We start from the raw sequence: 27975 nt of genomic DNA on the forward strand, positions 1-27975 counted from the left end.
CAAGGGTGTGGTACATTGTATATCTTAAATGTATGCCTACATTTAAATATAGATCTCTCTGTTCAATATCACTTACCCTTCCATTGCTTGACCAGTTGTCTGGGACTGGGACGTTGTTTCGAAGTGCCAGTTCGTAGGAAAGTTCTCTGCATTCGAAGCCCATGAGACTGGACCAGGAGATTTGCGATTATGTTAAGCAAGCTCCGACTCCATGTCGTCAGATAAGACCTTCTGTGCCTCTGCTACTCTATCATTGCCTCTCTTTCATGTAGGTACATGTTCGTTGTCTTTTTTTTGTCAATATCCCTCTTGTCATTCAGTCCATTTTGTTCATCCCTTGCTGCTGCTCGAATGTACTTCTTCCCTTCTTTCACTTCCCTGGCTGCTCTTTCAAGAACCTCAAGGGGCCTCGACCCCTGCTTGTTTTATGTTTGTATACATGGTGCATGATGTCTGCTCTATAACAATAAAAATGGACTATCGTGAGTTCATATGCATGACACATTGCAAAGATACTATGCATATTAGGCATAAAACGGACTAAATGTCATCATTTGTATAGGATATGGTGGCCATTGTCTCTCCTTACCCCAAGGGAAACATTTTGACTATATTAGCCCACACAACTGCAATGATGAACTTTCATGCTAGGTTTAGAATCTCGTATTGTATACATCGGACCCCAACTGATGTATAGAACAATCTTGAAATGATCTACTTTGGTTTAGAGACAAGCATCATAAAACCTAAAACACAATACATTAATGTGACTTTGTAAAAACCTGTGTTTTGGACATAACTTGCTTACCACTTTTTCTATGTGGATTTTTCCTTCACAGACGCCATGAAATTATGACCTCTTTCTAAATACACTACCGGGCAAAAGTTTTAGAACACCTACTCATTCAAGTTTTTTTTTAATTTAAAAAAATATTTTCTAAATTGCAGAATAGTAGTGAAGACATCAAAACTATGAAATAACAAATATGTAATCATATTGTAACCAAAAAAGTATTAAACAAATCAAAATGTATTTTATATTTGAGATTCTTCAAATAGCCACCCTTTGCCTTGATGACAGCTTTGCACACTTGGCATTCTCTCAACCAGCTTCATGAAGTAGTCACCTAGAATGCAATTCAATTAACAGGTGTGCCCTCTTAAGTTAATTTGTGAAATTTCTTTCCTTCTTAATGTATTTGAGCCAATCAGTTGTGTTGTGACAAGGTAGGGGGGTATACAAAAGTTAACCCTATTTGGTAAAAGACCAAGTCCATATCATGGCAAGAACAGCTCAAATAAGCAAAGAGAAATGACAGGCCATCATTATATTAGGAGATGAAGGTCAGTCAATACGGCCAATTTCAAGATCGTCAAAGTTTCTTCAAGTGCAGTCGCAAAAACCATCAAGCTCTATGATGAAACTGGCTCTCATGAGGACCGCCACAGGAATGGAAACCCAGAGTTAGCCCTGCTGCAGAGTATACGTGCATTACAGTTACCAGCCTCAGAAATTGCATCCCAACAGATCGACAGCACAGCAGCAATCCTCAGATGTCTCTCCTCTATTTGAAAATGCAATTTGCATATGTCAAGTAACAGACACATCGCAACATCAACTGTTCATGGTCGGATTGGTGCAAAGAAACCACTACTAAAGGATGTCAATAAGAAGAAGAGACTTGCTTGGGCCAAGAAACAAAAGCAATGGACATTAAACTGGTGGAAATTTGTCCTTTGTTCTGGAGTCCAAATTGGAGCTTTTTGGTTCCAAACACTGTGTCTTTATGAGACGCGTTGTGGGTGAACGGATGATCTCCGCATGTGTATTTCCCACCGTAAAGCATAGAGGAGGAGGTGTGATGTGTGGGGGTGCTTTGCTGGTGACACTGTCTGATTTATTTAGAATTCAAGGCATGCTTATCCAGCATGGCTACCACAACATTCTGCAGCGATAAGCCATCCCATCTGGTTTGGGCTTAGTGGGACTATCATTTTCAACAGGACAATGACCCAACACACCTCCAGGCTGGTTAAAGGATATTTGTGTTGCATCAGATGACCTGGCCTCCACAATCCCCCGACCTCAACCACATTGAGATCGTTTGGGATGAATAGGGCCGCAGAGTGAAGGAAAAGCAGCCAACAAGTGCACAGCATATGTGGGAACTCCTTCAAGACTGTTGGTTAAGCATTCCAGGTGATGCTGGTTGGGAGAATGCCAAGAGTGTGCAAATCTGTCATCAAGGCAAAGGGTGGCTATTTGAAGAATCTGAAATATAAAATATATTTTGATTTGTTTAACACGTTTTTGGTTACTACATGATTCCATATGTGTTATTTCATAGTTTTGAAGTCTTCACTTTTATTCTGCAATGTACAAAATAGTAAATATAAAGAAAAACCCTTGAATAAGTAGGTGTTCTAAAACTTTTGACTGGTAGGGTAGTTGGTCACATGATTCATGTTGTGTATGGTTTAAAAACAATGGGTGGCTCAACTAACACTTTGGCTCAGTTTACCCCATTCTCCCCTGCTAGTCATGCACCACATAAAATGACTGCCATTCACCCCATTGAGAGTTTTATTATGAAGTGTGTGTGTGTGTGTGTGTGTGTGTGTGCAGTCCCCTGGGTCAACTCTGAAGGTCTGAGCATGGGTGGTAAAAGTGCGAAGCCAGCTTAAGGACAACTTCCTTCACAATTCATTCATGCCTGAAAATGGAGTTGGCTCCTTTCTGAAAGCTAGGGGGTTGATGGCCGCTGAAGCCTTGACAAAGTAAGGGCACTTTAGAAGTCGAGAACTTCTCATTATGAGAAGCTTAATGATGTTTTACGTGATTCATCCCAGGAGTTATTACAAGGAAGTAACTACTTAATAAATGCATGTTATGACAAAATGGCACCAAAAGGGAAAGCAACACGTCCTAAATGTCTCCAGGACCTGATGCACAGAGGGTGTGGGAATCCAGACTATCTGTTCCAAACCACTGATAAACCACACAGAAACGGAGCTTCTGAACTTCAGGACTCCGACAGGCGAGATATATCTCATTCTCCAAGGTGAAGGATAACCTCTCCGGTCCAGCAGGAACATCCGTTTGTAGAACAATGTGTTCAAACCCCCCTGGGACTCAGTCCGAGCGCGAGCTCTAATAGGAACAGATATCCATTTTCTTCCTGCACCCTCATCTCATTTCCCTCCTTATTGCTTCAAGACTCCCTGGAAGAGAGGGTCGAAGAAAGGACAGACGTGTGAATTCAGCCAACCACAGACGCGGGATGCTGCGAGCGCCATGCCTGGATCTCTGACGCTATTGGCTGTTCTCTGGAGAGCCGGGGTTGTTCCGAAATTAATGAGTGTTGAGCAGAAAGCACCATGTCTCTGTGACAGCTGATCGAGGGGGAGATGCGCCGTTAACCACCGTGGAAAAGGACACGGGGGATAGAGGCTCTTCTACCAACCCAACAGCTCTCTCTGCTTGTGGACTTTCCGTTTTCTGATAGGGAACAACACTGGGAAGAAGGAAAAGCTGGAGCTGGTCTCTCCAACTGCGTGAAAATAAGAAGCTGCCGTCTAGGCTTGTCTGTGTTGCGCGCTTTCTCTCCTCCGTCTCTGGACCAGTGCACTAGATGGGGGTATAGGGAATACATATCGGTCGATGAAGATGACTACTGCGGGTGAGTTCCTTCCTTTCTCCAGTATGTATACAGTCATCTAGAGAGCAGATATGTGGAGCGTATTCCATATCGCCACTGTTGCACTACGTATTTCCAAGAAGTTAACGGGAAATATCTGGTTTGGGGAAGGCTTTGACGACACAGTAAATAATAGTATAACGAGAAAGGTGTTGCTAAGCTATATAAAATAGTATGTATCCAAATGGTTACCGTTATGTTTTACTGCAAATGTAACAATCGGACAAGCATGATAGCTTGGAAGGCTACTACTGATTGTTCTCGAACCTTCAGACGCAGGAAAGCTTTTGCGCAACTATGCAGAATGTGCTTTATAATGGAAATGGAATATGAATGAATTCACACCAAAAAGATACGACGTCGAATATATATATATATATATATGTGTGTGTGAAGCAGGTGGATTTGTGCGTATGTTTATGCTATGCTGTGCGTCCTGTTGCTGATGCATTTAGAGAGCGCGCACACAAGGCACGTCTAGAAACCCTCAGAATGGTGGCAAACTCTCCCTCCCCTTGAATCATCCTGTTGCTATAAAAGATAACTCGTTCTCAGTAGCTACCTGCCACGAAATAACTAATAGGCCTATCCCGGGGCTGTACGCAACACACACAACACACACGCAAACCCACACACTCCCACGATGCATGGTGCATCAGATAGATCCATTCGCTTCAGCACCATTTCTGCACGTTGCACCCGGAGCTTTTGCGTAATTACCCCTGTCACGGCGAGACATCTTAGGTGCAGAGCATAGTCCACATTGAACACAATCACTTAACCACATATCTGCGGAGCCTGACCTACACCTTGCAGGATTTAGAGAGAGAAGTAGCGAGTCTCTAATCCCTTAACTGCATTGGGGCGTTTCTATCTCTCTCTCTCTCTCTCTCTCTCTCTCTCTCTCTCTCTCTCTCCAAACTATAACCTCTCCAACGCTCATGGAATATTCCAATGAGAAGTCAACATGTAAGGTTTACTATAATGTATCCCATATATGAGGCACAGTTGTCCATTGACAGTGTTTACCCTGTTGCTGGATCAGTGAGTCAGTCTACCTTGTTGCTTCTGAACACCAATGGAGTTTATACTGAACATGGGCACAGTAGGTCCAGAACCCCCCTCTTCCAGACAGAAGCCAAACCAACAGCTATTCAATATGAAATGATATAGCATTGCTCAATGCTCACCATGAAACCTAACCACCATTTTAGCATTGTAATTGGCCTCTGATGGAGACCATCTTCATCCTGTGGTGGGAAAATGGCAGACCAAACAGTGTGCCTGGCACGCCTATCCAAGGCCACCACATCCCATCGCTCTGTGTAGCAGAGTATTTGCACAGTAGCCGGTCTCCATGTAACACAATTCACATGTAAACTAGTCTACTGTACAATGCATACAGTACTGTTTACCTTACATTTTGATGTTGTCATCAGAGCTCTGTGTAAGTTTATTGATGGGTTGGTTGTTTAGCAACATGGGGCAAACCAGACGGGGTTGGCTTAGACTGTTAACAACATTGAAACTACATTTAGTCTCCAAATGTTCATTGCATTTGTACAGTGAGCACTTGTTGTCTCTCAAATTCATCATCACAGTTTTTTTTTTTTTTGCAGAAGCTTTGCCATATTAGCATAGACATGACATCAGTCAAAACACCTCAAAACAAGACATGGTATCAATAACAACATACAACGAGCTGAAACGAGCCACGTACAATTCTCCACATGGTAGGTTCTTGTCATTGTTGCTAGCTTTCTGACCAGTAAGAATCATAACAAAACGCTCCTGCGTCCACGTCGAATGCGCGCACATCATTTTTGTGACGTTGTCAGCCAACCCATCTATAATCCCCTTCTCTTTAAATCAGTATTTCTATTCACTTTACTGAGTTCATCTGTCATTCTATGTGTTTAGCCTGGAGTCGGAGCCCTAAACATATAATTACTTCTCCCTCTCAGGTGGGAATAAAAATCCTCAAGTCAAATGGTGATTTAATTTAGTTCAAAATACATCATTGCTTTTTTCCCCCCAACAACTCTTTTTTCCCCCAACAACTCTTTTTTCCCCCAACAACTCTTTTTTCCCCCAACAACTCTTTTTTTCCCCCAACAACTCTTTTTTCCCCCAACAACTCTATTTTCCCCCAACAACTCTTTTTTTCCCCCAACAACTCTTGCAGCAGAGTACAGTGGTAACAGGTCTATTGATCAAGTTAGGGCTACATTACATTGGGCCTATATGAAACAGGATTTAAATAGGTTTCTCTCACACAATAGCCTAATACTGTGAAGTGTGCCAGCGTGTGGGTGTATGTATTTAGAGGAGAATTTTCATGTACCCTGAGTACAATTTTCTAGGCTATCTATCTATGAAGAGGAGCAAAGATGTGTGGGTTTAACTCTCAGTCCTATACTCAATGTCAAAATACACTGCTCCTTATGACTTGTTAGTTGCATAATGATGTATTACAACAAGCCCCTGGTTTGATTCTGATACCTGAATACACAGCATGTAAACAGTGGTGCAGACAGACAGATAGAGGGGAAGAGTTCAGAGCATTCAAGCACACAAGTATAGTAACAGCCCAACATAGCTGATAGCCTTCTGTTTACAAACAGATTTGGGTTGGGCACACATTAAGAAAAGCAAGTATAAATTCAAAATCAAAGTGTTGTTGTTTACCTGCATCAATGACATTTAAGATGTTCTAATCCTGTCTGAAAAGGTTGTCGAAATGAAGCGATACCCTTTCATCCGTTGAAAGGTAACTCCTAAAGTCTCAGGGAAAATAGATTTTAATCAGAGAGGGAACATGATAAGAGGGACCTATGCAGATAGCCTTTTCAAATCGAGGAGAGACATCTGAGGATTGCTGCTGTGCTGACGATGTGTTCCGTAATATTCAAGATGAATATGTGTAGCCCTGGATACACTAATGAGAAGCTATTGCTTAGGAGTGACACGATACCACTGAGACCCAGGCAGACACGCAATCGTGAGCTACCCAGACAGAGTGATGGATTTACGGAGACGCAGACACATGCATCATAGACTTACACACGCACGCAGACACACACACACACGCGCGTACAGTGGACATGCATGCACACGTACGCACGCACGCAGAAACACACTGACACACATTCCCCTGGGTATGTACTTGGACAGTGAAGCTAATAGTTTACATTTGGCGCTGAACTCTAGCATGTTGGATTTGTGATTTAAATGTTTCATATGAGGCTATTGGACCAAATGTACAGAATTATTTGAGGGTATTTTCATAATGAAATAACTTTACGTATCTAGTCCCCCCCCGTTTGAAGAAGTCATAAGTATTTGGAAAAATTCAGTTAAAGTGTATTACATTTGTGCATGTCCTATTCACCTGAGATATTGTTGCGAACACAAGTCAATAATTTACGGGTCCATTCACTCACAATAACCAATAGCCAAAAGTTGTGCCTCTACAAATGTGTTGGTTGCATTTGCAGTTCGTTTTGGTTGTTTGTTTTGCCCAACAGGAACTGAATGGTGAATGTATTGTGTCATTTTGGAGTACATTTTATTGTAAATAAAAATAGATGTTCCCGAACACTTCTACATTAATGTGGATGCTACCATGATTCTAGATAATCATGAAGGAATCATGACTAATGATGCTCATACCCGCAAAATCATGACTAAAGATCAAACCCCCCCCCCAAAAATGCTAACCTCCTCTGCTATTGATAATGGTGAGAGGTTAGAGGGTTTTGTTGTAGCCTCTGAATGGAATCTCAATCATCTTTATTAATGATTCATTCATCATTTTTCAAAATCATGGCATGATCGGGATTCAGTAAGAAGTGTTCAGAAACGTCTTATCTACTCACTTGGAAAGAAAATGACTCCAGTCATCATTCACCATTCAGTTACTATTGGCCCGAAACGTGACCCTAAACACAACCAAAACAAACTGCAAATGCATCCAAGTTTTTAGAGTCACAAGCTTGATGTAGTGTAAGACAAATGGGACCAAATACTAGACTTTTCACTACTTCGAATCACTGTAAGTGAATTTGTCCAAATACTTATGACTTCTTCACATGGGGGGGGGGGGGGGTGCTTTCATTTGTAAATGGTATAACAGATATGTATAAACGTACCCTCAAATTAAAATGTGACATTCTATACTGTCGCCTCATATCAAAGCATTTGATTTCAAATCCAACATGCTGGACTATGTACATTTGTAATTTGAGCTTGACTGTCCAAATGCATACGGAGGGCAGTGAATGTGCACGGTTACTAGACAACGTCAGTAAAGACAGACCTCTAGCGAGCCAATTCAGACCTGATATCGCAAACCATCTTGCATTTCTAGGTGCCTACGCAGGCCTGTTCGGAGCCCAGGCGAATGGAAACAATAGGTACCAGAGCCATTAAATCATAGTGAAGAAGGCCGAGCTGAAATGAAATGCGTTTCAGTGGCGTGTAAAGATTGATTCTGTCTGCTGAAGGAAACCTCGTCCCTGCAGGCTTGTGGCCTCTTGACCAGATCTATATTATTTATATAAATATAGATAGCTGTGCATCTATCTCCAAGGGAGGAAACATGCCACATTTGCACCTGCAGATTCAATTTCCTCCCGGCTTGGAGTGATATCGCTGCCTCCTTTCATTCTGGTTAACAACTGCAAGGAGAATTATGTAGATGAGTGACCTTTATTCAACTAGGCAAGTCAGTTAAGAACAAATTCTTATTTACAGTGACGGCCTACCAAAAGGCCTCCTGCTGGGATGGGGGCTGGGATAAAAAAAATATATATATATATATAGGACAAAACACACATCACAAGAGAGACAACACAAGACCTAAGACAAAAACATAGCAAGGCAGCAACACATGACAGCACAGCATGGTAGCATTCAATTTCATTAGGGAGATAAATAAGTGTTTGGTGTGTTCACCATGTTTTTCACCTTATCAATGTCTGACTTGTCTGACTTATAAGAGGATGCCTTATTCTGTCATTCAGATGGGCTAACTTGCCTGTGCACATGTGCTTATACACGTGCATGTGTGTGTGTGCCTTGGCATGCATGTGTCCGTTCGTGTGTGGTCTGTAGTTGCCTGTAGGCGAATGTTTGTGTGCATGTGATTTTTGTGTGTGTGCTCTCTGTTTCTCCCTTACTCAGCCCGAGGGCACTGGCTGTAGAGCAAGAGAGGCACGCGGCTGAGCTAGGCTGAGCTCAGACCTGGGGTGTCCTGTGGTTAATTTGGAACATTGATTCCACATTAACTGTTAACTCGCTGCTGATTTGCGGCCATGCAAGAGCAGGTGTAAAGGGAAACATTTTCCCCTTTTCACACCACCACACAAAACGTAATTATGCACACACACTGCATAGTAGCCAGCGTTTAATGGACTCTCCCCTGACCTTAGAAAAAAAGTGTAATGGCAAATCAATGAGGTGAAGGGCAGGGGAAGGGACAGGAAGCTCACAAAGCCACCCACCAATGCGCTTATCCATGCAGCACATAGCCAGCCAGGCAGACAGGCATGGAGACTGGGAGGGAATCAGGCGGTCAAACAGGCAGGTCAGGGAGACACAGTGCCTTTCCTCTATTGGAGATAGTGATGCTAATGGGTTGAATGGAGAAGAGGGGAGGAGTGGAGGTGGAGAGGAGAGGAACCCACTATGGTGGTTTCATTTGGGGAAGAGAAGAATGAGAGAAAGCAGGATGAGAAGAGAGAAGGAAATGAGAGAGAGAGAGAGAGAGAGAGAGAGAGTAGGATGAGAAGAGAGAAGGAAATGAGAGCGAGAGAGTAGGATGAGAAGAGAGAAGGGAAGGGAGATATTAGAGGGAGAGAGCGGGAGAGGAAGAGAGAGAGAGGGAGGAGGGGTGAAGAGAGAGCCTTTGAGGATTATAACCAATGGATCAGAATTCCTGTGAACCATTTCTTAAATACACAGGCCATTTCTCCTGCAAAAAGGAGGCAATTCCTCTGCTGCCCTACTTTCCAGTTACGTATGACCTTTATGTCGGGGAAACAGTTTTAGCCCTGCCAGGGTAATGTCTACCTTTCAGCAGATATCATACTTCCTTGTTACCAGCTAAACGGTATAGGCTACATAATCACATCCCTGAGGGCCAATATGTTCCCTTTCAACACCTACGATAGATGCAGTACATCCACCGTTTCATTTTGGGAATCTACTGTACATCCCGGGGGTTTTTCTAACCCGTGATCAGAACAGAATGTAATGTTTATTTCATACGTAAGACAGTACCTTTCATTTCTCACATCATATCAACTAGCGACTGCACACTGCCAACGTAATGATCTCTATATTCCTCACCTTTCGATCCCAGCCTAATTTGACCACGTTTCTAATGCTGTTGAGAAATATCCATTTAATCAACATTTGGTTAATCTAACGCAACATCCCCGTTCCACCTTCCATACTAATAAATACATTGGCATAAACAAGTGGCAGGTACATGTTCAAAAGTAATCCTCTCCAGATCCCCCCCTCATCTCCACTTGACCCCAGCCGACCTCCCCAGACTAGGAATTCACTTAAAAACAAGCAGTTAGCCACAAAACGAACAGTGCAGGCTGGCTGCTTGAGGATGAGCTGAGCCACAGCGGCATGGCTGAGTTATACCGTCACAGAGTCCGGACGGAATTCTTCCGCTTCTCTATGTTCACTACGTACCTCGGTCTGAGACTGCCATCATTGAAGTCGTTTGGGCTAATGAGAAAACGAGGGGTGTCAGTTATTGGATCATCTCTAAACCAATCAGAGCATCAAAGCCAATTAAGAATGTTCAAAATGCTGCTTCCACCAACTCATCGGTTTCTAGGACCAATCGGAACAGTTGGAATGTGTTGGTGTTCTAGAAATCATTGGGGATGTACTCTGATCCATACTCATTAAGGAGAAGAAACTATTGTCTCTCGGCACGGTGTATGGCAGTGACAAGGCATTCCTAGTCGATCCCCAAACATCTCTGTAAAAAACTACAACGACAAAGCCTTGCGTTCCTATTTTTTGTATAAGTTTCACGCTGTTGTTGGTAGGTGCAGTTTATTCAGCAGCCCTAGCGACTAGATATGTATCTAGTCCACTCATTTGAAGGCGTCATAAATATTTGGACAAATGTATTTATAGTGTATTACATTTAGTCAAAACACATGACAGCACAGCCTGGTAAAACAGATACTGTATGTAAGAAAATACCCTCAAATTACAGGTGACATTCTGTACTGTCACCTCATATAAAACTTTTGTTCTCAAATCCAAAATGCCGTAGCGAAGAGCCAAATGAAAAGTTTTAGTACATAGGACACTGGCCTGGACACATTGGAAGCAGGAGCGACAAATCCAGAGTTCTATTTCTCCCTTCGCTGTGTCGTTCTGTTGATGCTGCACTGCATCAGGACTCTGATTAGGGGCATCCGTCTTATAATTCCATTTGGCTTCGGTATTAACCGCATTCCTCTTTGTCTGAGAATCGCGAAGCGTTATGCAAGTTATTGCCACTTAACGCCAAACAAGCTCCAGTTTTCCCTCCTCCCCTCTTTGTTCCTTGGAACTCTTGTTTTCACCTCAGCTTAAATGGGTTAAGGCTGATTTCCCTCATCTGTCTTGGGCTAAGGTGTTTAATGCCATTACGACTTCCTCAGGTCACTGGAGGTTAATGTCATGGTATTGAGACCCTGGCAGTCATTTTTTACTATTTTTTTTACTATTTTCCCTATTTCTTCCTGTTAACTACTGGTAATTAAACAGTATATTGTGGGGCAAATGAATTCTGTATTGAAAGGGGGGAAAACCAACTTGACCTGATTTCACACTGACATGTTAGTTCAAGTGCTGTAAACACTTGAATTCTGGTCTACGGACAGTAGTTAAGTGTACGAGCCTTTTGCCACACACACTGTTGCAGGCTGTGTATAGTGTGTAGTTTACAGGAGCTAGAGGATATTCCTACCTTACACAGTGCGTGGGGTAGTATTTCCAACATGTCCACTTTCTCACGTTTGGATTATAAGGCTAGGAGACTGAATACCGCTGAATGGGCTATTTAAACCTAGTGATTTCGTATCGTCATCTCTTTTACACCATTTTCTTATGAATCAGGCATTGTCCTAAACGTTTCAAATGCTGTAGCCTGGCTTGAAGGTTCTGTCGGTGTCACCTCCAATTCCCCATTTCCCTGTCCCCAGACGAATGTCTCTTGATGTTCTGTTGGACAGTAGAGCAGCAGAGCACGGAGACATCCCCCTCACCGTTGGGTCATGAATTAAACATTAGTAAGTGGACTTACTTAACATTATTAAGTTACAGACATAATGTTGAAGTAATTGAGGTATTTTGTTTCTATCATGAAAGTGGTCAGCATCAGCATAAAAGCAGAGAGAGCATGGGGATCAGCATAAAAGCAGAGAGAGCATGGGGATCAGCATAAAAGCAGAGAGAGCATGGGGATCAGCATAAAAGCAGAGGGAGCATGGGGATCAGCATAAAAGCAGAGAGAGCATGGGGATCAGCATAAAAGCAGAGAGAGCATGGGGATCAGCATAAAAGCAGAGAGAGCATGGGGATCAGCATAAAAGCAGAGAGAGCATGGGGATCAGCATAAAAGCAGAGAGAGCATGGGGATCAGCATAAAAGCAGAGAGAGCATGGGGATCAGCATAAAAGCAGAGAGAGCATGGGGGTTGAATTAGGTTCGGTTTAGAAGGGATGTCTGAACATTTTGAAGCTCATTGTTGATTGAACAGTATCGCCAAAGAGCACATCACCAACAACACCCGTCTCTCAACATTCTGTGTGATGTTTCAATTCATTTATTAAATAGGACGCTCGATGCACACTCATACAATAGATAATCTGACTTCCCTAAAGTACTGGTACTCGGGAAGTTTAACCTTGTCCATAAGTGAAGGCGAAACACCTGTATTATTTATGATTATGTGTGGAGGGAAAAGCAACAGCGCTGCAGTGTGTGGAATAGTTCTAGCCCTCTTGTCATTACACAATGGGAGAGGCTAAGAAAATATTATGCATGGTGTGAACACAACCAGAAATAAATTGTAGGGCAAAACTTCCATTTTCATGAATCAAGTTGCGATTATCATAACTCCAATTTACTCACACATGAGTAAGTGCTGAGCAAACGCTGTTATGTTATCCAGGCGCAACACACCATTTGAAATCCACCTCTAACCTCAAAATAATCATACAATAGGCTACATTTCATGTGTAGGAGGGATTATTAAGAACTGATGTTAAATGGACATGAACACAGTGCTTTGTTCCGCTGTACAATCAACACCTCAGCACTTTAGGCTACCTTGCTAACCGTTCCAACATCCGGATGCCATATCACCGTGCCAAATCTGAAGGAATCCAGGAAGAAAGTATGGTTCCATGGAATGTATTGTGTGGCAGCTCCTTCTTTTTTTACAGACCCCCCAGATTCCTCGTTCTGACTGTATGTTCAAAGCCTCCATTTTGTGGCTGCAGTGAAGGGGCCCGGTTGACTCGCAAAGATATTGATCACCCAATGGAAGTCATATCCAATGAATGTCTTATTTAGCCAATTAGCAGGCAAGGCGGGTGACCAACAGTATAACAACGCAGCAGACCCTAAGGGATCCAACAATGGCTACCCGCTGTGATGGAACATGCGATGGATGCAGTAACGCTTAGCCCCGACACATTAAGGTGCCTCTAATGGTGATTAGTAAACACAGGAATAAGAGGAAACAGGGGGTGAGAACCCAAAACACCATAGAGAAAAACATTACAGTTGTAAGTGAAGATTTAGCGCAGAGCTATTACAAGGAGAGTCATTGCTTCCCGAGGGAAAGAGAGGGTAACCATGTTTTTCAGATTGCTCTGGGTATACCACTTATTAAAGTGCCAGGTGCCCCCCACCTTCTCTCGCCGCTCTTCCACCCTCACCCCTCGTCCTACCTCCTCGAAAACCACATTCTCAGCCACACACTCCAACAGTGGGCAGTGTTTTGCCATCGTGGCTGACTGCGATGTTTTTGTAGCACCGTTCGGACTTGCTCCTCTCCATCGTAGTCTCGGAGTACTGGGGTGGAAACAGAAATGAGGATGATGGAATGTCTCTGGTGCAGTGCACCCCTCCTCTCTCTCTCTCTCTCTCTCTCTCTCTCTCTCTCTCTCGTTCCCCCTATATTTCTCTCTTTCTCCCTTTCCCTTCTCTCCGTCTTGTGGCTCTGTCTGGCGTTTTGTTGCTCTGCAGCCCAGGTTATGACAAGCACCATCAAACCCAGTTGTTCAGTAAAAAGTGTTTATGTATGACAAATGACAAAGAGCAGCAGCCTAACTGTAGAGAGGGAAGCAAAGAGAGGAAACAATATACAGAAACGCAGCAATATTTTGTGAAAGTGCATGCTGATAAATATTAATTTTCATAGCGTGAAGTGTTCATGAGTACTTGTAAATGAAAGATGTACTTTTTACTTCATTTGCTTCATGTTTTTCCCATCCGTATTTTCCCTAGTAATAAACATTATGTATAGAAAAGTATGTGGACACCCCTTCAAATTAGTGGATTCGGCAATTTCAGACACATCCGTGGCTGACAGGTGTATAAAATCGAGCACACGGCCATACAATCTCCATAGACAAACATTGGCAGTAGAATGGCCTTACTGAAGAGCTCAGTGACTTTCAACGTGGTACTGTTATAGGATGCCACCTTTCCAACAAGTCAGTTCATCACATTTCTGCCCTGCTAGAGCTGCCCTTGTCAACTGTAAGTGCAGTTATTGTGAAGTGAAGACATCTAGGAGCAACAACGGCTCAGCAGCGAAGTGGTAGGCCACACAAGCTCACAGAATGGGACCGCTGAGTGCTGAAGCACAACACCCACTACTGAGCTACAAACTGCCGCTGGAGCTTCATGAAATGGGTTTCCATGGCTGAGCAGCCACACACAAGCCTAAGATCGAAGATAGACTCTGGAGCAGTGGAAACATGTTCTCTTGGAGTGATGAATCACGCTTCACAATCTGGCAGTCCAGTGGACGAATCTGGGTTTGGCAGATGCCAGGAGAACGCTACCTTCCCCAATGCATAGTGCCAACTGTAATGTTTGGTGGAGGAGGAATACTGGTCTGGGCTGTTTTTCATGGTTCGGGCTAAGCCCCTTAGTTCCAGTGAAGGGAAATCTTAACGCTACAACATACAATGACATTTTAGAGGATTCTGTGCTTCCAACTTTGTGGCAACAGTTTGGGGAAGGCCCTTTCCTCTTTCAGCATGACAACGCTCCCATGCACAAAGTGAGGTCCATATACAGAAATGGTTTATAGAGATTGGTGTGGAAGAACTTGACTGGCCTGCACAGAGCCCTGACCTCAACCCCATCGTACACCTTTGGGATGAATTGGAACGCAGACTGCGAGCCAGGCCTAAAGGCAAAAACATCACTGGTAGTTAGAATAAAAAATAAAAAAATGAAAACAGACATAAAAATGGTATCCATGAGTTCATCTGACTCTTGATAAAGGGCCACATTGCCAAAATCCTGAATTATCTCGTTAAGCCTATGCAACCTGCCATTTAAGAATTGAATAAAGACTTCTCGCTTTAACTCTAAAGGCACTCCATCCTCCTAAATGTATCCTTTAATGCTATATCAGGAGGGCACAGAACTGACCCCAAATGACATGCAATAGGTCAAGCAGATCTGAATCCATGCTGATGTGTCTTGAAGGGCCGTGCAATGTAAATGTCAACACACATCCATGTGCCTCTATAACAAATGTCAATGTGCCTAAATCCCCTTTTGTATAATGAACCCAGGTTTTCTGTCATGGTATTTACAGATTTTCTCCCCCTCTTCTTTTACAGGTGGGAATGGACTCATTTAAACAATGCTGGGAGCTAGTAACGACGCCGAGAGATGGATGTGATTCATCTTCAAAAGAAAGCAGAGCGTTAATGGAGGCTAACCCAGATGTGCTTAGCAGGACCGTAGCTTCCTGAGGTATATATTCATCGTCATCTACTTGGGCCCAACCAAAGTCTTGGAGGGAAAATTGAGCGGCCACACCAGCACCAGCACAACCACAACAAAACAAAAGCCCCCTGGGATACCCTCCCTACCAGTGGGGGGTAGTGAGTCGCTATAGCAACAGCAACAAATGATTAATTATTTGTGAAGTTAACAGCTCAGACCACTTAATCTACAAAGACCAATTACTTACTGGAGGGAATCGGGCCAATATGAAGGACGTGTCATTTGTGGATCGTTTCTTCGTGGGCCTTGCCATGACTGCCTTTGTTCTGGCCTCTGAGGAGAGAGTCGATTGCCCTCAGCTATGTGTGTGTGAAATCAGACCCTGGTTCTCTCCCAGCTCCGTCTACATGGAGGCCCCAATTGTTGACTGTAATGACTTGGGACTTTTCACTCTGCCTGGGAGATTACCAACGGACACACAAGTGCTATTGCTGCAGACCAACAACATTGCAAAGATTGAGAAATCTTTGGATTACCTGGCCAACATCACAGAGATTGACTTGTCGCAAAACAACTTATCCTCAATGAGTGACATCCACCTCGGGCGGCTGCCTCAGCTGCTGTCCTTACACATGGAGGAGAACTGGATACGCCAGCTCCCAGATAGCTGCCTGGCAGAGCTGGCCAACCTTCAGGAGCTTTACATGAACCACAACTTGATCTCATCCATCTCCCCCACGGCATTCCAGGGCCTCCACAATCTCCTCCGGCTCCACCTCAACTCCAACAAGCTGCAGACGATGAGTAGTGAGTGGTTCGACACCATGCCCAATCTGGAAATACTCATGATTGGGGAGAATCCGATAACCTCCGTTCAAGACATGAACTTCAAGCCCCTTCGTAATCTCAGAAGTCTAGTTCTGACCAGGATGAACCTATCGCAGTTACCCGACGGCGCTCTATCTGGCCTCGACAACTTGGAGAGCATCTCGTTCTACGACAACACCTTTCCCGAAGTTCCCCACGCAGCTCTGCGGAACTTAAAGAACCTCAAGTTTCTGGATCTTAACAAGAATCCCATCGGGAGGATACAGAGGGGAGATTTTGCAGACATGCTCCACCTCAAAGAGCTGGGAATTAACAGCATGCCGGAACTGGTCTCTATCGACAGCTTCGCCCTAAACAACCTCCCCGAACTGACTAAGATCGAGGCCACCAACAATCCCAAGCTCTCCTACATCCACCCCAATGCTTTCTACAAACTGCCCAGGCTGGAGACGTTGATGCTGAATGGGAACGCGCTTAGCGCCCTACACAGGATTACCGTGGAGTCCCTCCCCAACCTGCGGGAGGTGAGCATGCACAGCAACCCCATCCGCTGCGACTGTGTGGTCCGCTGGATGAACATGAACAAGACCAACATACGCTTCATGGAACCGGATTCTCTCTTCTGTGTGGAGCCTCCCGAGTACGAGGGCCAGCATGTCCGGCAGGTCCACTTCAGGGAGATGACAGAGATCTGTCTGCCTCTCATCTCCCCTGAAAGCATGCCCGGGCACGTTAGCGTTGACAACGGGAGTTCTGTGTCGCTCCACTGCCGGGCCTTTGCCGAACCCGAACCGGACATCTACTGGATCACACCTTCTGGTACCAGGGTCCTGCCCAATACCGTTTCAGATAAGTACTACATGCACCCAGAAGGAACATTTGACATCTACGACGTAACAGAGAACGAGGCTGGACTGTACACCTGTGTTGCCCACAATCTAGTCGGCGCAGACCTGAAGTCAGTCTCTGTGGAGGTGGATGGATACTTCCCCCGACCTGCCAATGGCTCTTTGGATGTCTACATCAAATCAGTGCAGACCAACTCGGTCCTGGTGGCCTGGAAAGCCGCCCATGGCGGTCTGGCTCCTAACATAAAGTGGTACACGGCTTCCGACCCCAACCGCCCGACCATGGCGTTCACCGCACGCGTACCGTCTGATGTGAAAGTGTACAATCTCACACATCTGACTCCCGCCACCCAGTACAAGGTGTGCGTGGACATCCGCGGCATCCTCTACAAACACGACACCAAATGTGTCAATGTCACCACAAAGGGATTAGAGCTGGCGGCCAAGGACACTGAAAAGTGGCGCGCAGCAGTAATCGCTGTCTTTGGTGTGCTTCTCGCCGTGATTTCAGTGGCCTGTCTGCTCATTTATGTGTCTCTGAGGAACCACCACCTTTGTGGGGATTTAAGGAAATGCCGCTCCAAAGTGTCCCTGACGCCGGTGGCTGGCCTGCACTCTCCTTTTACGAGGCTGTGGGTCTCAGGGAAAGGACTGCCATCCGCGGTGGAAGTGAAACCCACAGTCATAAATGTATCTGACAATGCCTTTTAAAGAACTATACCCCCCCCGTGGAGCTTACCACACAACCGCAAAGAATGGACAAGGTGTATAAAAAAAGGAGAAGCTTGCAGTAAACTGTTTTAAAATGTGCATCTGCATCCTTTAAGCTTTGACTCTGACATTCTGGGAAAATATACACCATCATTGAATTGAGGAGTAACCGGTAGGAGGGAGACAGACCACTCTCTCGGTTACAACATAGTATCTGACGTGGCGGCTCTATAACAATTGCTTTATCAAGCTAACACCACCAGGGAGATTGTTTTCCCAGCTAAAACACACAGTTTCGACATCCCTGGGTTCTTCACAGAGTACAGATAGAGTAAGAGAAGATGAGGACGATGGTGTTCTCTCTCCCTCTTGTAATTGACTGCTAAGTGTGTTCTCTCCTTGCGGTCCCCGAGCAATAGCGTCTGTGCTGTACAACATCCATAGGCGAGCTAGAGATGACAACTGTCTATAACGGAGGAACTATGTAGTAGAATAGACGATGATAATAATGACTATAGTGTAAAACGTTTGATGAATATACCCTTTTTTCTATTTAGAAAGAGAGGATTTGTGTTTTTTCATGGATAAATGGTTATATATTCTATCCGCTAATGTAAACATAAGTCCTCTGGTGTAATATCTGGACAGTAAACTGGTGTGATATTAATAATGGCAGAAACAAATCACTCTCATTAATAACAACATCATCATGCTAAATAGAATTATACTGCGTATGGGTACAGTATATAGAGAGGGCATTTAAGAAAGGGTTGTTTGCAAGTGTTTGCAGAAGAATTTAAGAATCTTGACGAGGCAGACGTTGGTGAGTTCATGGTCTGAATGTCGTTGTCTGTCCTGACATCTCCTAGAGAGGAATGACAAACAGTGGTTTCCCACTGGGCAAAAACTGGTTAAATCAACATCGTTTCCACTTAATTTCAACAACAACAAAAATGTCAAGTGATGACGTTGAATCAACGTGGAAAACTGATTGGATTTGAAAAAATGGCATCAACAGGTATTTTGTCTTTTCCCCCCAATTTTGAACCTAAATACAATGACATGGTGGATTTTTTTTTTGTTGATTTCACATTTAATTCACGTCAGTTGATAACTCAACCAAATGAAAATCAAAACTAGACGTTGAACGGACGTCAGTGCTCAGTGGGTTGTTATGGCCCGGTAAGTGCCTACTACAAGAAGTACACAAGAAGTACACGAGAAGTACATAAGAACTACTGCAGAGAAATAACAACAAGGCCATGTCATATCTTCAGACTCACAAGCTAATCTCAAGTACTTTTAGTGAAAATACATTCTTAGTATTTTTGGCATATAAACATTTTAAAAACGTTGTGTTCTTGCTTTGGGTGTAAAATTATTAAAGCCATTTTTATATTGACTGTACTGTCTGTGATATCTGGGCACAACTGGGACTGAGATAAGAATCTGTGCTGAGTAAAAAAATAAATAAACGTCAACGTTTCTTTGCAATCATAGGGTTACTCCCGCCTCTCCCCTTTCTTCAGAGTGCTGAAAGAATTGTATTATCACTCAACATGATAATCATCACAGTGGACTTGATGAAAACACTATACAGCCTTGTGATGTGACATTTCCTGCAACCTTTTGTGTTCCTGACCTTTATATTGCCAGGAAACCTTGATAATGATCACACAGCATTTCATATAAGAGCAAAAAAAGCCTGTTTTAACACAATGTGAATATACTGTATTATATGAGTATTTGTATGTATTTGAGCCTACATTGTTATTCCCAGATACATCCTAATACAGCCTCATTAACTGGCTCATTAGGAACATGTTCATTCTTTAGACAGAGGTCCGTGGTCTGAAAAAGCCCAGCAAGGTCAGTAACACAGTCATGTAGAGAACCAGAGCGGAAAGACATAATGTCCCCAATGACAACGCTCTGCAAGGGAAGTCTGCCGGTTAAATCTCGGTCCAAAGCAGTCGAAATCGGGGAAATCGCATTATATTTGTTTCATTAAGGATCCGATGCTGGAGTCCCGAACATAAAAATACCATGACATGATGAATGTTTGTCAGGGGCAGAGTGACATGGAGGATTTATCAGACAGGACCCGCCTCATTCATCACAGCAGCCTTCAGCACCATGGACAGGGCTTTTAGAGCTCAACCATTTGTCACAGACAAAGGGAGCTAAAATATGTCCAGAGCCCCTCTGCTCAGGTAGTGGCTCAGTTCAGACTGAGCTGAACCTTGACAGTCTGCCCCCGTCTGACGTGCACAGAGGCACACACAGACTGCATACATGCACGCAAGCACACACAAACATACACATACATACACACCTTGTGATATCTTTACCCTGGAGACATCATGAGGTGCTACTGTGGCTAAAATCTGTGTGCTCTATGTGCCCACAAGGAGAACAGTGTGTTCTTAGAAGAACAAACAGCTCATGGGGTATTGTTCTTTTTTATCACAAACCCATGATTTGATTACATCCTTGGATGAACAGACTCAAGACTTATCCACAAATTCATTTCTCCTCTCTCTCTCTCTCTCTCTCTCTCTCTCTCTCTCTCTCTCTCTCTCTCTCTCTCTCTCAGCGGGTATGAACTCCGGTGATAGCTTTTTCCCCTGTAATTGTACATTCACAGCCACCTTATATGAGAGACATCAGGATTTAACTTAAATCCTACATGAAAAGAGCCAGTGAGGTGCGGCCATTTAATCCACAGAGGGCGTAAAAAGAGAGAGAGTTTCTGATGAATTTTCAAATATTTTCTTTGAATCACTTTCTACTATTATATAAAAAAAGAAAATCCCCATCTGCAATGCTGAGATATTAAAGCATTCTCTCTGTGCACGTTGGTTTTATTATCTATGTGTATTATAAGGTGTTTCTGCCAGTTAATACAGTCCAATTTAATAATGCAAGGATCATCGCCACCAACGTCTAACTCTATGGTGGTAGATGCTATTATTAATGAGTTCTTATGTTATAAAACAAGCATAGTGATTCGCTTGAACTATATTTATTGCGTGTGCTGTGGGTTATGAAAGAGGATTTTCACAAGTATAACATTGTATTATAATTATTCATATGAATGTATGGCGTGATGCCATATGTAATGTAGTGGTGACAGTCAGTGTGTACTACGGTGTACTATTCAGTAAAATAAGCAAATGATCCATTGGAAGAAATGGAAACTCACCTTGATCTTTCTCGGCGCCTCCGTAAAAATGTTACAATCTATCGGTTTCCACTGTCCGTAGTAGTCGTTTGTGCTTGAAGTCCAGCCAGCGAGTCTTCAGCAGAAAGATTCATGTATACCAGAGTTGTTACTTTGTTAATAGATCCATTTGAACACTATGTACCGTGATATGTATACAATATACAAAGTGCAAACCTTAAAATGATTTTGAATACTGATAATATACACATCAATATCATTGTTTGGACCATTCTCTTTATTCACACCAGACCAGAGGTCAATAGCCTCGAATGGAATTATTGAATTGAATCATTTTATATAATTTCACACCACGTATTGAAAACACACACAGCTAGCTGTATAGGCCTGTAGCAGGTACTATAAAAGAGGTCAAACAACTTCATAAGTTCTCCATATACTACCTTATTACAGCTACAAATCCCTACATAGGTCAGCCTGGGCAGCTACAGGCAATATTTCCAATAAACAGTGAAATGTCACCATTTATTTATAATCCCAGTGCAGCTATGGCACCTTAAATGTGTTAAATGTGATTATTTCTCGTAGAGGTTATCTGAGTAGCCAGCAATCACAAGAACAGCCAAGTTGACATTTAACAAATTACCGTGACACAAAACTAGGACTTTTCTTCTTTGTCACATTAGAAAACCAATCGCAATCTCTTTGCCTTCTCCATTTAGTCTATATGAAAAATCAATCATTTGCATCACAGAAATCCAAAGTCAGTTTTATTGTTTGTAGATAACCAACCCAGTCCACAAACCTTGACTTGGAATATATGATAATAATATCAAATGACGTAACTTTAGTCCAGACAACCTCCATTCCTGGCATGCATTTCAATGTATTTCCTGAAAAGTAGAGACAGGCTGTCATGGTGAATTTGCCATGGCTTGTCAATGGGAAAGTGGTCAAATGCCATTTGTCTGTATCTTTCAGTTCTGCCTGGCCTCTCCCTATCTCCATTTCCATCTAAACAACCATCTCTCCCATTTTCCTTTCTCCTACCTCCCGCTCAGATAAAGAGACGCTGTCTGCCCTACCCCCACATGCAGACACACAAAGACACTGACACACACACACTCTCTCTCTTTCTCCTCTCCTCTCTCTCTCTCCCCCATCCTCTGTCCTCTCTGTCCTCTCTCTCTCTCTCTCTCTCTCTCTCTCTCTCTCTCTCTCTCTCTGTTTCTCTCTCTCTCTCTCTCTTTCACTGTTTCTCTCTCTCTCTCTCTCTTTCACTGTTTCTCTCTCTCTCTCTCTCTTTCACTGTTTCTCTCTCTCTTTCACTGTTTCTCTCTCTCTCTCTTTCACTGTCTCTCTCTCTCTCTCTCTCTGTTTCTCTCTCTCTCTCTCTCTCTCTTTCACTGTTTCTCTCGCTCTCTTTCACTGTTTCTCTCTCTCTCTCTCTCTCTTTCACTGTTTCTCTCTCTCTCTCTTTCACTGTTTCTCTCTCTCTCTCTGTTTCTCTCTCTCTCTCTCTCTTTCACTGTTTCTCTCTCTCTCTCTTTCACTGTCTCTCTCTCTCTCTCTCTCTCTCTCTCTCTCTCTCACAGACAGTCTCTCTCACACACACACACATGATGATCTGCAATCATCAGTCGCTTTCTTCTTACGGAGCCAAATTGATTGGAGCTCGGCTGTTAGGCTAATAGAGCGTTGATCCATAGATGAGGACTGTTATCACATTTGCATGTTTCACTTATTACCAACCTGTCCCTGCCAGTAAAGGTACCACACGTGCACACTTGGGTGTGTTTGACATTTAAATAACAAAAGGTGACATTGCAGAACGTCAAATAAATTCCACTTAGGTCAGAGCGTCCTATAGGTATCATATAGCATTGTCTCATGTCAGGTAGAACGACCACTCTGTGCCTCCGTCTGCACTGTCGGTTGAGGGACGAGCGTTGTGTCGGAGTGACGCCACCTGTAGGAAGACAATGAAGCATAGTACCTGTTCGACATACACACTATGACGTAAACAGTATGAGACGTTATTGACAAACCCCCCAAAAAATGAAATGTGTCCTACACATCTTTCCGTTGATGAGAACATCTCACCCAAAATGATTGGAGGAAGAATACGACACCGTGAGGCGGTTTTCGTACTAATTGGCCATCCCATCCTCCCATTGCCAAATGGATAATTGGTTTCCTGATCATTGATGGATCGACGATACTCCTCTCCCGTCTCTGTGCTGCTTCCTCAGTGAGCAGAGCCATGCCCGCATGCAGCTGTTATGAACAGATCAATGGCAAGCGAACCTAATGAGCTGTCCTCCACATGCATGTGCTTGCAATGACGGGGGAGAAAGAGTGAACGAGTTCAGAGCGTGTGTCAGCTGCAACACGATCATGATTAGAGGGCCGTGTTTTCTGAACGTTCTTGAATCCTGGCTGTCCGTGGTCGTGTTTCGAGATTAGAACCTGCTCTAAGAATACATACAGCACAATTGCCATTTTCTGTTTTGCTCTGTAGGAGAGATGAGATGTCTGGCCTTGATGGAACTCATCTCTCTGTGTGTTCCGCTTTCCCCGAGAGGTGGCCTCGTTCTGGTGATGCAATGATGACAGAGTAGAGATTCATTTAGGTAGATGGGGGTGGAGAGAGGAAGGAAGACTCTCGAGGCCTGTTCAATGTAGGAGCAGAGACAGTCAAAAGCCACATCCACATCAAACACAATGTGCTTTCCTTTAACTGAGGTCTCACCAAAGGTCGTTATTAGGTCATTGTTACTGGTATGGGAGTAAACATGTTCTGTTTGATGACGTCCTTACTGTGTCTCTGAGTATTGATTGAATCCAGGGGTTTCCTTTAATTTACAGTACGTCTAATGCGCTACGAGAGGTCATTCTCTGCATGTTAACAAATTGGCTTCAAGAAGTATCCTCAAGAAATATTCTCAATATGGCATTATAATAATTATATACCGGCATGCGGAAGGAGACCTATAGTATTTCCCGCCTGGACTCAGAGTAGCATGAAGAAATAACATGTTAAAAATAAATAACATGTTCGAGATCCATGATTATACTGCTCAAGCAGTATGATTTCCCCAACATTCACAAAAACCGGAATAACTATATTTACCGCACAATTGTGTGTTGTGGAAATTCTGTACATGTCAAATGGCAACCCTCAAAAGGACAGCAACATGGATACAGTGCCTTCAAAAAGTATTCACACCTTTTGACTTAAAAAAAAAATGTTGTTGTGTAACAAAGTGGGTTCACATGTTTTGTGAACAATCTAAACACAATACTCTGTATAGTAGTCAAAGTGAAAGAAATATTCTAACATTTGTTAAAAAAATAAATTAAAAAATAAAACGCTTATACACAGTATCTTGATTAGATAATTATTCCACCCCCTGAGTTTAATACATGTTAGAAGAACCTTTGGCAGTAATTACAGCTGTGAGTCTTTCTGGGTATGTCTATAAGAGCTTTCCACACCTGGATTGTGCAACATTTGCCCATTATTCTTTTCAGAATTCTTCAAGCTCTGTCAAATTGGTTGTTGATCATTGCTAGACAACCATTTTCAGGTCTTGCCATAGACGCAGATTTAAGTCAAAATTGTAACTCAGCCACTCAGGAACATTCCCTGTCTTCTTGGTAAGAATCTCCAGTGTAGATTGCTATAAGGTTATTGTCCTGCTGAAAGGTGAAATCCTCTCCCAGTGGCTGGTGGGAAGCAGACTTTACCATGTTTTCCTCTAAGATTTTGCCTGTGCTTAGCTCCATTCCGTTTCTTTTTTATCCTGAAAAACTCCCCAGTCCTTAACGATTACAAGCATACCCATAACATGATGCAACCACCACTATGCTTGAAAAAAATGGAGAGTGGTAGTCAGTAATGTGTTGTACTGGTTTTTCCCCAAACATAACACTTTGTATTCAGGACAAAAAGTGAATTACATCACTGCCTTGTTGCAAACCAAATATATGTTTAGGAGTATTTGTATTCTGTACAGGCTTTCTCCTTTTCAATTTGTCAATTAGATTAAGATTGTGGAGTAACTACGAGGTTGTTGATCCATCCTCAGTTTTCTCCTATCATAGCCATAAAATTCTACAACTGTTTTAAAGTCACAATTGGCCTCAAGGTGAATTCACCTGAGTAGTTTCTTCTCTCTCAGTGTCCTTCCAGAGTTAGGAAGGAAGTATGTATCTTTGTAGTGACTGGGTGTATTGATACACCACCCAAAGTGTAATTAATAACTTCACCATGCTCAACGGGATATTCAATGTCTGTGGGATTATTTAAGTTACTCTTTAAAGATATACCATGATGGGGTATTGTGTGTAGGCCAGTGACCAACAATCAAAATGTAATACATTTTAAATTCAGGCTGTAACACAACAAAATGTGGAAGAAATGTGAAAACTTTCTGAAGGCTCTGTACATCATTCATTATACATTTCTAGTCGTATGCTTTATTCTTTTGTATATTTTCTTCTATCAAAAATAGAGTATGTGCCCAGCATATGGGGGAATTCCAAGGCTAATTTCTTCAGCATTTTAGCATGTTTTTCTAGATTTAGAACACAAAACAACATTTATAAAGCAAACTAGGTCTAGCGCAGCAAACATTTCAACCGGTTAAACATATGTTGCAGAATTGTGATTTTAAAATATATATTTCTTTAATTAGGTTAGCCATCAGTGACGGAGTTGACAACAAGATACTCAAAACAGATATATTTTTGCCTCTAAAAATAAACGTTCAGTATAAACATTTGTAAAATATGTATTATTTTGAAAATCCCCAATAAAAACATAACCATATTCCATCACATCTTTCAGCCCTCTGACGGAGTTCATGTTTTACAGAGTTGACAAAAAAAATACCTTTTTATTTGATTTTTCTCTGTATACCATATAGTGCCTTCATAAAGTATACATGCTGCTTGACTTATTCCACACGTATTATTCCATACGTATTTAAAAACCATTCTCACCCATCAGCCTTAATTGAAATGGATTACAATACCCCACAATGCAATGTTTACAAATGTATTGAAAATTAAAGTATTAAACACCCCTTTGCTATCACACAATACCCCATAATGACAAAGTGAAAACATGTTTATAGAATGAAATACGGAAATATGACATGTACATAAGTATTCACACCCCTTTGCTATCACACAATAGCGCATAATGAGAAAGTGAAAACAGGATCTTAGATTGTCTTGCAAATTTATAGAACATTAAATACAGAAATGTTTCATTTACATACTTATTCACACCCCTTTGCTATGACACTCCAAGATTAAATTGAGCTCAGGTTCATCCAATTTCCTCTGATCATCCTTGGGATGTCACTTCAACTTTATGGAAGCCACTCCTGAGAAAAACGCACATGGCAACACACCTAGAGCTCGCAAAAAGGAAAGCAAAAGATTCTGTGGACTGATGAGACAAAAATGTAATTCTTGGGTCTGAATGCAAAGTCCTATGTCTGGAGAAAACCAGGCACAGATCATCACTCGTTTAACACCCTCCCTACAGTGAAGCATGGTGGTGTGTGACAGGGACTGGGAGACTGGTAAGGATAGATGGAACAATGGCTGGAGATAAATACAGGCAAATCCTTGATGAGAACCTGCTTCAGAGTAAAATGACCTTAGACTGGGGGTGAAGATTTACAATTCAACAGGACAATGGTCCAAAGCCTTCAGCCAAAGCAATGCTGGAATGGATTCAGAACAAGAATGTAAAAGTCCTTGAGTGGCCCAGCCAAAGCCAAGACTTGAATCCCATTAAAAACTTGAAGATTGCTGTTTACTTCCACTCCCAATCCAACTTGACAGAGCTTGAGAAAATCTGCTAGGAAGGGAAAATGGGAAAATGGGAAAAAAAATCCTGAAATCCAGATGTGCAAAGCTGATACAGACATGCAGTACCCAAGACGACTCAAAGCTGTAATTGCTGCCAAAAGCGCATCTACAAAGTATTGACTCAGGGGTGGGAATATTTATGTAAATGTGATATTTCATTTTCAGTACATATATGCAAAGATTTCTAAAAACATGTTTTCACATTGTCATTATGGGGTATTGTGTGTAAAAGTGTAAGAACCGCTGGTGATCGCTGGAGACACATGTGAAAACAGTCGTATGGCGTAAAATTGAAGTATATCAACATATCACCTTCTCCACAGTGAAGTATATGAAACGCTGACATAACATTTGGACTGTGCTGTGGTACTGAAAGTACAGCGCCAAAACTACCGAGCTGATTTATGATTTGTAGAAGGTTTCAACTCTATGCCCGGACTTTTCACTGTATTTTTGTACAACTTGTATGGTATTAAATATGAGCCATTATCGCTAGCCAGCGTCAGTTATACCCACATACATTTAGAACTGTCACTAATTGAAGTGTTTGGTTTCCTTACGTGTTGCATCCTTCCATTAGTAGTTTACATTTCTTTCCTGTGTCACGTTCACGCGGTGGATCCTGCTAGTACTTAGTACTTTAAAACTGGAGCCTGGAGCACGGTTCACGATGACTGTCATCACAGTTCCATGATTAGTAAGGATTATTAGGGTAGGATTATAGGACTGTTCAACCCCTACTGTACACTTTTATCACCTTCCAATATTTCATGGATTAAACTATTTAAAATGGCAGCTTTCAGGATGAATCAAA

At 42.6% G+C, this 27975-nt stretch overlaps 2 protein-coding genes across 3 annotated transcripts in view; one reads left to right on the plus strand and one right to left on the minus strand.

The window, feature by feature from the left end:
* Window positions 1-27975, minus strand: part of LOC115106942 (troponin T, cardiac muscle-like) — a 309390-nt gene that overhangs the window by 186876 nt on the left and 94539 nt on the right. The window lies entirely within an intron of this gene.
* LOC115106944 (leucine-rich repeat neuronal protein 3-like) lies at window positions 3408-19490 on the plus strand. The gene is made up of 2 exons (XM_029630197.2): window positions 3408-3680; window positions 15593-19490. Exon 2 carries the CDS (start codon window positions 15968-15970, stop codon window positions 18086-18088), a length of 2121 nt encoding a protein of 706 aa, XP_029486057.1. The 5' UTR covers window positions 3408-3680; window positions 15593-15967; the 3' UTR covers window positions 18089-19490.

This window comes from Oncorhynchus nerka, linkage group LG23, assembly GCF_034236695.1.
Source record: "Oncorhynchus nerka isolate Pitt River linkage group LG23, Oner_Uvic_2.0, whole genome shotgun sequence".
Lineage (NCBI taxonomy): Eukaryota > Metazoa > Chordata > Actinopteri > Salmoniformes > Salmonidae > Oncorhynchus > Oncorhynchus nerka.

What these genes read in the sequence shown, in the direction of transcription:
- LOC115106944 (XM_029630197.2), top strand. Translation starts at nt 15,968, where the DNA reads ATGAAGGACGTGTCATTTGTGGATCGTTTCTTCGTGGGCCTTGCCATG.